This window comes from Haliaeetus leucocephalus, unplaced genomic scaffold (assembly GCF_000737465.1).
Source record: "Haliaeetus leucocephalus isolate CR32 unplaced genomic scaffold, Haliaeetus_leucocephalus-4.0 Scaffold1000, whole genome shotgun sequence".
In the NCBI taxonomy this organism is placed as follows: Eukaryota; Metazoa; Chordata; class Aves; order Accipitriformes; family Accipitridae; genus Haliaeetus; species Haliaeetus leucocephalus.
The window spans coordinates 3,709,581-3,720,670 of NW_010973436.1; the positions used below are offsets into that span (position 1 = coordinate 3,709,581).

At 48.5% G+C, this 11,090-nt stretch overlaps 1 protein-coding gene across 1 annotated transcript; it reads right to left on the minus strand.

Annotated features, from left to right (window-relative positions):
- Window positions 1-1,787: 1,787 nt before the first annotated feature.
- FRS3 (fibroblast growth factor receptor substrate 3) lies at window positions 1,788-11,088 on the minus strand. The gene is made up of 7 exons (XM_010584714.1): window positions 11,071-11,088; window positions 8,416-8,554; window positions 8,121-8,209; window positions 7,399-7,585; window positions 5,207-5,368; window positions 4,461-4,618; window positions 1,788-3,655 (listed from the first exon to the last, which is right to left on the minus strand). The coding sequence occupies exons 3-7, from the start codon at window positions 8,184-8,186 to the stop codon at window positions 2,723-2,725; spliced, it is 1,506 nt and encodes a 501-aa protein (XP_010583016.1). The 5' UTR covers window positions 8,187-8,209; window positions 8,416-8,554; window positions 11,071-11,088; the 3' UTR covers window positions 1,788-2,722.
- Between the last annotated feature and the right edge of the window lie 2 nt (window positions 11,089-11,090).

The following is an 11,090-nucleotide window of genomic DNA, read 5'->3' on the forward strand; positions in this document are numbered from 1 at the left end:
AAACGGGACTGCAGCCAAGGCTCGCTGGGAGCCCACCCTTTCTGAGGAACCACCAGCACCGGTGTGCTTTCCCTGATCCCTGAAGCTCACAGTATCTACAGACCCTCACGCCAGCCTCATCCCACCCATCGGAGACAGGCAGTCAGGCCAGTGGCCATTGGGAGCACCCAAGAAGCAGTCCCAGGCCTCACCTGCTTTCTCCCAAGACACAATATGCCACCCAACAGCATCTTCCCTTGCATTTAACCAACCTGCAAACTCCCGTGAGGGTGGGAAAAGGCCCTCACCTCTTCCTTCATGTAAATGTAAAACATTTCATCCTTTTTTCCCTTTCTGGAGGGAAGAGGGGAATAAATATTTTGCATTTCTCAGCTCAGGTGGTGGAAAGGCAGATTCATACAGAGGCTCCCAGAGCACTGCCCTGTGCTGCCATGTGGGAGCTGCTAGTGCTGTCCCAGAGGGTGACACTTACAGCTTAGAAACTCTTTATTTAAATAGTTTATTTAAAGCTTAACACAGTTAACTTTTTTTTAATATATATATATAAACAATTTCTTCTCTCACTTCCCTAAATGAAAGCTAGATTTAGGGGGATACATTACTTGTCTTTTTTTTTTTTCCCTTCAAATAAAGTCATTTGGTACACATATAAAAATATATTACTTGGGTTTCCTTTCAGTTATAGATCACACAAGGGTTGGGGTGGAGAAAAGAATGGAAGACAAGCACAAGGATTGCCAAAAAAAAAAAAAAAAAGGAAAAACAGTTAATTTAAGCATGTGGTGCACTTTGAATTTACAGTGCAATGGCAAGCCAAGAAATCCATGTTCTGCCGACACAGGCATGGCATTACTCATACTTTTATCACTTTTTCTGAACTGCATAACACATGCCCTTGCTCCCAAAAGGGTCACATTTCAGTATGACATTACAGCACCAAAACCAAAAAGGTTGAACTTCAAAAATCTGGAAATCAAGTTTCTGGACCTCAAAAGCAGGCTGCAGCTGGGTGATCAGGTTCTCTCCTCTTTCACACCGGAGGCTCACTGACTTCCATATTGGAAAACGTTACAGACAAGGAGAACACAGTAAGGTTTGGCAATGTTTCTGCTGGCAGCAGGACACCTCGCAGAGCACTGGATCTCTCAACTCCTATCCCAGGGAGGAAGATGAAGAATACACACAGCAGAAAGGTGGGACTCCAGAGTAACCCAGGGCACTTCTATCTCATGGAAACAGCTTATAAAGGCAAAGAGTAATCCAGGGAGGGATTAAGCTGCAGTGTGTCACCATGCGGAGAGGGGTGGTGGAACATCCGGCGATGGGAGAGGAGCACAGACCCTACACAGGACCTCACACAGAGACCCGACAGCTCAGCTTAGACTCAGCCCTGGTATGAAGAGAAAAATCCACATCAAAGGCCACAAATTTACCCGAGAGCCAAAATTTAGCCCTTCCAAGTCCGTAGTTGAAGGAAACAAACTGCACATTCACTCAAAACACCGATCAAATATTTCTCATGGACCCAGCCAGGCATGTGGGTGTAGGCAGCGACTTTGATACAACTCCAAGCTCAGCTGCCTGGCAGCTCTGCTCACACTCCCACGTCTCCCGTACCATTTCCCACCCACCCTGTGACAGTCAGTCCCAGTTAAAAAATTTTTGATTCACAGCTGCTCTTTTCCCCAACTGCAGCTCAGCAAAGCCACCAACCTCTTCTGAGATCTGTTCCCCAGACAGAAGGAGTGAGCCACAGCGAGTACGTTTCATACTGGCACTGGTTTTGGCAATTACCACTGGGATGCAAAAGAACATTTAATAAATAAAGTAAACAAATAAATAAATCAACAACACTTCTGAACGGCCACCAAAAAGAACCCTTAAAAAACAAAACAGGGTATGGCACAATTGGAGTTTTCTATACCACGTCTCAAATCTCTCTCATAATTGCGGTCTTCCCCTCCCCTTTTAAAGCAGGGTCTCCTCCGGAAATCAGTTTTATGTGATCACAGTGTCTGTGCCCATGGCTGTCTGTCCTCCTCTATTAATTTCTAGAGCTGCCCAATTTAAATCGAATCTGAGAAAGGGACAGAAGTATAAAAGGCTTCTACAAGCTTCAAAAAAATAGGAGAAAGGAGCGAGCTGAGGGGGAAAAGACCGCAGCATGAGTTCCCAAGTCATCAGGGATCAGCGAAACCCCAAGGCAAAACCGACTTTGGAATGGCCCAGCTGCAGAGCTTGCCTGGAGTCGCAAGGCATGAAATCCTCGGGAAACAGGCTGGATTTGCAGTGGAGCTCCTAAAGCAACGTGCTTTTGGAAACACGCCTCCACCATGCTACTGCCCTGCCTCTGCAGCCAGGCTGTTGGCACTGCTTGTGGAGCTGCTAGGCAATCAGTAGAGCTAACCCAATTCGAGGCTGTATCCTCACAGTGCCGGTACCATTGCTGGCACCTTCTGCCCCTCTTGCCAGAAATTTAACCTTCAAACAGTGTCATCAAATATCCCATAAGGCTTTAAAAACAAATTACATGGGAGAGACGGAGAGGGGAAGACGGACAGACAGACTAGCCTTAACATCAGCTGTAGGAGCCATCCCATGACACCAGGTAACGGGGTAAACAGGGAAGCAGAAGGCAATGGCGAATGGAAGTCACACCGGGCAATACACTGAAGGGCAGGTACCAAAGCCATGACACAGTGCTTGCACTTGGCGTTCCCCCTTACAGAGGCAGGTCAGTGCTGTTATGTCGAGTTTTCCGCGAAGTCCCATCATCTCTCGGCAGGGCCCTTTGCAAACTGGACATGGCCGCTGTCTTTTTTAGGTCAATGACCGCGTAGGAGTCCGTCCGGCGGGCTTCGTGGGTGGCAGGAGGTGGGACATGGGGCACCGGTGGGTTCTGATGTCCCTTGCGTGGCTCAGCCTCCAGCTCCACCTGGATGTAGTTGAGTTGCCGCGGCTGCTCTGGACAGGGCCGGGGGAAGTCGAAGCTGAAGACGCTGGGCACACAGCTGCGACGAGCCTTTGGCAGGAAGCCGCTGCGCCGTTGGCCGCTGTCCCCATGCAGTGCGGTGTTCTCTGAGTTCATGTAGTTCTGCAGGGGATCTTCTTCACCAGCCTCAGAGTAGCCATTGGGGGAAGGCGTCAGCATGTCCCCGGCACCCACATCCTCCTCGCCCCGCCGGAGCGGCTGGCACTCCCACACCGGGGGCAGCGACGGCAAGTTCTCATAGTGCAGCAACGCCGTTCTGCGATGGGAGCAGCCAGGTAAGCCCGTGTCCTCCCGGGTGAATTTCAAGCGCCCGCCTCGGCAGAGAGAGGAGGTGGTGCTGGGGGGCAGCAAGCCGTTGACGTTCTCGTAGACGCACTGGGGTGAAGTGCACTCCTCCTCACACTCGTTGTTGTTGTTGTTGGCGGGGGGGCAGAAGTGCGTCCTGCACTCCCGGTGGTGCCGACAGACGCGTCTGTAGTTGGACGTGGGACCTAACACAAACTTAACCTCCCCCGGCTGCAGAAAGACCTGGGGATTGCGGTCTTCGAGGGAGCAGCTGCGGTTCCTATGGGGGAAAGGAGGGTGGACTTCAGGCAAGGAGTGCATACAATGTCGGCCCCTCAGCTCCTGATCACCTTTGGCCGTGTTGACGTAGGTGTGGGACTGCAAGGAGAGAAGCAGAGGGACAGTGAAAGGAGAAGAGAAGAGAAGAGACAAGAACAAAGCAGCTGTCAGCAGCTGAGAAACCAACAGGAATGGAAAAGTTTTCAGTGGCTGATGAAGCAGGAGAAGATGGAAGAATTTCAGAAGTTGGAAAGATTTTGGGAAGCAAAACACAAAAGCCATTTCTGGATTTGTGGGCTGAAGAAGAGACAAAAAGGAGTCCACCTGCAGAAGATACACATCATCTGCTTCATGCTCAATGCATATGGCACAGAACAAAAAGCAAAGCCACTTGCAAAATATTTCCTTGAGTGGGTTACACTGGCGTTATTGCAGCACTCACACCTACCTAGGCTTCTCTGGTAATGGTTGAGACAAGCTGGATTTTGTAGGGAAAAATCTTAAATTCTAAAACTGAGAACAAAGAGCTGAACATCAAAAGGAGTCTGAACTTGGGTATGCATCTGCACATCAGTTTAGGGGTTGCAGCAATAGCTGACAGATAAGGCAATGTGACTTGGGCTTACAAGCTAAGTACTGCTGTCAAGTAATTGCCATGCAAATATTCGTGGATCAAGGAAGCCAACTCAGTCAGCCTTGAAAGAGCATCTATTCTAGTGAAGTGTCAGAGAGCAGAAGTCTACAAGAGCAAAATGAAGCAAAAGAGAAAAAAAGGATGACAAGTTACGAGGATCCCCTGAGCTTTGCTGGAGTAAGAGAAACTGAGAATTGTACAGGACTGTGAGCAAAACAAGCTCCTTATTCGTTGCTTGCAAACAGTAGACTTTAGGACATCCAGGTTTACCTGATCATCAGGCCCAATAAGGGCATGAGTAGAGTCTTCACCCACAGAGGAATGCCTCAGGCTGCTCACAGAGGGGTGGCGGACTGCGGAGTATGATAGGGTTTCTCCAGGGAAGCTGTGAAATCCATTGGGAAATCCTGGGACAGTGTACCCCAGACCTGGGAGAGAATCAAGACAGATAAGCATTAGAGCATTGGTTTGGTATAAAATAGAGTTGATTTCACTTTCACAATGAGCTGGCCCCTTTAACTGCACCCTGTAAGTCAAAATCGGCCTGTCTGGGGAAGATCCTTATGATGAAGTACCTAGTATAAATACAAGGGCTAGGCCCTCTTGTTTAAATCTATTGAAGTGACTCCTAATAGAGACAGGAATTGAGCAAATACGAATTCTTCCAGATGTGGTTTCCTCTAGAAACCACCTGATCCTTGTAGGTGCTACTTAAAAAAGGCCACTTGGCAGCGGTCCTGGTGAAAACCAACCAAAGGGTGACAACTCGGTTGACTATTTGAAGGGCTTTTTGTTGCTGTTTCCTTGGAAACAAAATACCACATCGCAGACAAGTAGGGCCTTAAAATAAACATGCTCCATGGAGCACACATGGACATAAAGATACAGGTCAGCAGCGAGGCAATGCATGGGAGATATCCATGGGCTGCAAAGGGCAGTTTCACACGAGTGACTGCAGGTATCACCCACGTCTCTGTGTTCCCCCCTCTTCTCCCCAGACACTGAAAGAGCCTTACTGTTGGGTGCCTGGGGGGTCCGGGAGAGCTCCCGCTCTGTGGGGTGACTGTTCCTGGTGATGACAACAGGCTCTTCCACTACGTTGATACTGTTACACTGCATCAGGTCCTGAAGCAGATTAAAGATCTCCTCTGCTCTGGAACACTTGAAGGCAAAAATCCCTGCACAGTAACAAAGAGGAGGGTCAGAAAAGCAAGAAAGCAATCCTGCTTTAACAAGAGTATATGTAATTCTTGGCTCTAAATGAACAGGCAATTCTGATTTCTTTTGCTGTGTTTAACACAATCAACCCCTGCAAGCCACAGCCAGAGGAAAACAACCAACAACTCGGTGGATTATTGCATCAACAGAAATACAATGCCATGACTGCCGTCTGACCAAATGGTGCCTTATTACAAGAAAAATAGTGAGCACCTCGGTTATCTTAGGAAGATCAATCCCACACGAGCAGAGGTGTGAAAGGGACAGGTTTACCAGTCTCATTTAATCTCTAATCTTCTATTTTAACTCATTTGGCACCCAGTCCAGTTCTCATTACCGGGGAAAGTCTATCCAGTGACTACTGGAAGCTGAACTGGGCCCTGTGGAGTGTGCACATGAGGGAGGGACAAGAATGTCATATTTCAAAAATGTATGGAATTAAACTGTGTCTCCCCAAACGAGCAGCCCAAACTAGAGCCGGTGCGTGCAGAGCTAACCAATCCCAAGCTGGCACGCACATAGACGCACAAAAGCCATAGCAACGAGAACGGCATGGCAACAACAGCTGCTACCCCAAAGAATAAGGTTTTAAAAATTCTGGCCACAAAAATAGCTATATCTGCCTTATATAAGGTGGGAAGCAGCATCATTAAGGAGTCCTCCAAATAAAATTAACTAAGCAGAATGAAATCCTACAAGGGAAGGGAGAAAACTCATCAAAACACAACGCCATCCCTGTCATTTCTGTCTGCTTTAAGACTGATGAGTAAGTATGTGTCTGATAAAAATTTTGTAATATATGAAGAGCAAATGGCTCTGCTTTATCACCACTACCTGGACCTAAACAAAACCAAAATGCACACAGGGCAGAATTTTAATCACTGATCTGCATCCTGAAAAAGGCAAAACAGAAACCAAAGACAAGCAATTCCCATCTCTGGCAACTGATAAGCACATGACTCCAGGAGAGGAAAACCCCACTTACATAAATATTAAAAAGGAGCATACGGCACTACAGATTTGCGCAGTGCTTTACACAGACACTGAACAGTCATGCGGAGTCCTTTTGGATAAGAAGGAGTTTACAAACACATTAATAGAATGAGGAAACAAACTTTTTTTTCCTGGGGATGCAGATGCCAAGAAAATGTTCAGCTCTTTAAAAGCAAGGGAGACAGACTGGTAAAGGAACTAACAGGCACCATTGTAAAGCTGGAGCCCATTCCCAGCGCTGCTGATGACTTGGCATGTACTCCTGAGTGACTCACTTCCCTTCTCTATGCACAGCATCCCCATGCATAAAATCAGTAAAACGTAAAACTCCTTTCCCTCTACGTTACAAAGGGCTGCCAGACACCAAATGCAAATAAGTAGAACTAGCACTAACCAAGGCAGAGAGAATGTACCGAGAAAAACAAAATGTGCTCAAACAACTATTGCTACTGACATGCATTTGGCAGCTCTGTGGAATAAGCGAACCTTAAGAGGGACCTGCAAAAAGGTGCAGGTGATGCCCTTTTGCTTTATCCCCAGAGTTAAAAGACGCTTAACAAAGCTTCAGTCTTGCAAAAAGTACTTTATAGCTCCTAAGGAACGAAGTCCAGCAACCCTCCTGCCAGAGCTCTGCATCGTTTGGTACCACAGCACAGAGCTGACAGTGTAACTAACATTCTCTCTGACATTAAATACCCCCCATCCAATGTTCAAGCCTGCTTCATCCATTACCTCATGAGCACTGATGCACTAGCAAAACGAGACCATTAGATTTATGCCCAGGTCCTGAGCCATGATGTTGTCCTTGTTAGTGTTTTAATCAGGAGCATTAACTGTATGTGCATGCACACTCCAGTATTCTGGGGGAACAGAGGCTGCAAAAGAACCTGTTGATTCATTAGATGCAGGAATTTGGGAAGACACAAGCATCACCTCACTCCAGCTGCCTGGGAACAGAAACCTCAGTGTTTCCTCCTCCAGGAACCTCCACACTCACCCTGCCCTGTCTGGCAGCGACGACCGCTCTCGAAGGAGAAGAGGTTGGAGTCATAGCCATATCGGCGCAAGCAGAGGTAGGGCCACCTGACAGCATCTCGCTTGTGAGTGTGCAAGATGAGCTCTGTCTGTGTCAGCTCCATAATCCCAGATCCCAGCTCGTTACCTTCATCATCCACGTTCGTTACCTGCAGAGACCACAGAGCTCACATCAGGAAACTCAGTGCATTGGTATTGAAAAAAAAGCCCACCCATGAAGATACTGTAATTCCCATGGATTCCCCCTTCATTTACTGAGATGCCTTTTTCTCAGCTGAGAGTATGAATTCATTGCTGGCAGAAGGCGCCAAGCCAGCAGCCCTAGAGACTGTGTGCTTGGCAGTTCAGCTGATGTGTCTCAGCACAGACACTGGAACACAGCCCTGAGCAATAAAAGGTTTCTCTCCAGTTCCCCATTTCCTTGCTCAGGCTGAATCTCAGTGCAGAGGCAATTTCTACTTACTGCAAATACAAACATATTTGCAGCAGAGGTTGCTTAAGGAAAGGAAAAAAACCTAACAAACCAAAACAGTAACATATTTGCAAATCTTATCAAGTGAAAGACTTCTCTGCAAGAGCAGCGGGTTTTTTTCCTTTCATGCCCAGAGTCCAAGCTATGCTGGGCTTTGCTGGTAGTTGGTGCTGTCACAGACTCTCTGGTGGGGATGAAGGTGCAATACTTACCTTAAATTTGGTGGGATGGTTGTCTGGGATGCTGTCTCTGCACAGACAACTGCAGCAGCTCCCCATGACGTCAGCGTAAGAGGCAATCCCTGGGGAGAGGACACAAAACAGAGGACAATCATATTTTCAAACCAACTCCTCCCACCCTCTCCAAACACGCAGCATTTACAGCCTGTATCCTCCTTGATCCCCCTACACGTGGCCCAGTGGGTTTGGATCTCAAACTCTTCAATGTGTTCCTCAGTTAATGGACACTGTACAATATATGGCTAATTAAAAATAACACCTCTCTTACCATTAGGCAATTGTTGGATTTTTTTGGAGGAGCAGGAAGAAATTCCCACTACTGTCCCTCTATCTATCTCTCTTGGGACTTCATGGTAACCAGGTGTCAGAGTCACCTAAAACACAAGGGAAACGGTCCCATCTTCCACCTGACAAGGAGAATACAATTAAACAAATTAAACCCCAGAGATTAAAAAGCAGGGCGGAGTGGAGGTGTGACTGAAGTTCCCTTCAAATATCACAAGGAAGGCAGGTGCACTTTTTTTTTTTAAATTAACTACCTGCATTTATATGACTATAGAAAATAACTCTGCACAGACCACTCCTGTAATTTCTGAAAAAATATACAGTCTACAGCTAAAAAACCCTAAAAATAAGATACCTTTTGCCTTTGGGATCCTACACAGTATTTGGGTTTATCAGAGCTACTGTACTGCAGATAAAACACAACAGTAATACTGAATGGCTGAGGGCTGTGAGGATACAAGGAATTACATGCATCTGCTGCTTAGGAATGTGAAGATACCTTCACTGAATGCAAGGTCCTTCAGGGTCAGAGAACCAGCAGCCTTAAAAGTAAGTGAACAAAACAGCTGTTCTGCTTTGGACTATGAAAAGTAACAAATGCCAGAGAACACAAAAACTCTGCTATATAACAACAGCCAGCAAGTGCAAGTATCAAGCAGGCAGGAGTTGCACGCACTAGTAGTGAGAAATATTGCTATCTTTGATGCAAACTTAAAGGACTCCAGATCCATTCTAGGGCAGGGGATTCAGCAGCAGATAACACGAGAGGATGCCATGTTTTATTTGGCAAGAACAGCTAATGATCTCTCCATCTGAGGCGTGAGAGAACAAAGCCATATGGATAACCAGCCTGGCACTGGAGCAGTAAATAAAATGAAAAGGCTATTGGAAACCTCTCGCTCTGCCATGCCAGAATCTGCCTCAACAGTTGCTCTAAATTAAACAATGAATCACAGAGTTGCATCTTCATGCAAAACCACATTGCACAGCTGCCCTCAGGCTCCCTCGCGGTGCAGAGCAGTGAGAAGAGAGGGGGAAGAGCCAGTGGCGAGCTGACCAAGGGGTCCCATTTCATTTTTTACATCAAAACAGAACCTAAATCACCTTCCACTGCAACCCCAGGCCTTAGCTTTGGCCCCTGAAGAATTCTCCACCACATCCTAACCCTGCAAATTCCCCCAGAAGAGAAATGCTTCCTTTTGAGCAAGCTGAAGGAGCTCAGGCACAAAACAAGCCGGCTGCCACTTGCCTTCTGCACATACCCATCACCCCTAACAGTAATAACACCACACACTCCCTGTTCCAACACGGCATCTTGCTCAAGCCATTCTATTTCTTTTGCTAGACTTATTATGGATTTACTCCCCACTGACCTTACGGGCTTTGATCAATAATTTAGCAACAGATCCCTCTCCGCTTCATCTAATCTGGTCACTAGGGGCCTTGTCCTCTAGTGTCTCTGCCCTCCCACTCCCACCTCATCAATTCCCTCAGTAAAAAAAAAACCAAAACCAAAACTTGTAGAAAACACGTTCCCTTTTCCCCCTCTTTCTTCTTTATTTCTCTCCCTCTGGTGCTCCCTCCAGCCACGTCTGTGTAATCTGCAAGGGGGTTAGGTTGAAGTGCTGTCGCCCATCCTGAACAGTTATTATGGTCAGAACTGAACAAACAAGAAAAAAAACATTGTGAGATCCCTGAACACTCCCTTGGCGCTTCCCACGACTCCTCGCTGTTGAATATTTTAGTGGCATCCCTTTCACGCAGACACTGAGACTCTGAAGACTCCTGTCTCTTGCTCAGCACTTTCCACATGCACCTTTCCGACGGCTGTTTGCCAGTTCAGAGCCGTAACTAGTCGAACCAAACACTCTAATAGCATGATACGCTTCCCTGCGAGCAAGAGCACATGCCTCCTAAGACCAGCAACCCCATCCTCCCCTCCAGTCTCCCTACCTCCCAAGACCCAAACCTAAATCCTCCTGAAACCTACGCAGCCCTCCTTGGCCCAGTCTCCAGACCACAGCTCACCTCTCCCCATTTCGCAGCCGGGTCGTTCGCTCTCATCCCAAACCCTCTGCTCCTCCAGAGGCTCCGTCCGTACCCCCAAGCCCGCAGAAGACCCCCCTCATGCCTTCGTTCTCCTCCACGCCATCCTCTTAAACCCGGGACCGCAGAAGAGGGTCCACCTCATCCCAAAGGACCAGGGCACCCCGGCTAGCCATGCACAGGGATACCTCGCGTGGAAATACACATGGCCCCACACCAAGCCACTCGTGACATGCAGCAACCGACCCCCCCCCGACCCCCACCAGCATGGGAGGGAGGAGAAGGGCTGCAGGGGGGCACCTCCAGGCGCAAGAGGGGCGGCTGGCAAGGAGAAGGGGCTGGAGGGAGGAGGAAGGGGCTGGAGGGAGGAGGAAGGGGCCTGCACAGCCCGTGGGACGGGGGGGCATGAGGAAGGGGCGAGTCCCGGGGGGGTAACGGGGAAGAGGGTGCAAGGGGACGGCTGGGGAGCGCGGAGGTGGTGCGAGGGGACACCGGGGGACACGGGGGGGAGGAGGGACAGGGAGGCAAGGGGGCGGCCCCGGGCCGAGGCGCGGTGCCGGTGCCGAGGGAAGGCCCGGGCGCGGGTCGCTACCTGAGGCGCTGCCCGGCTCC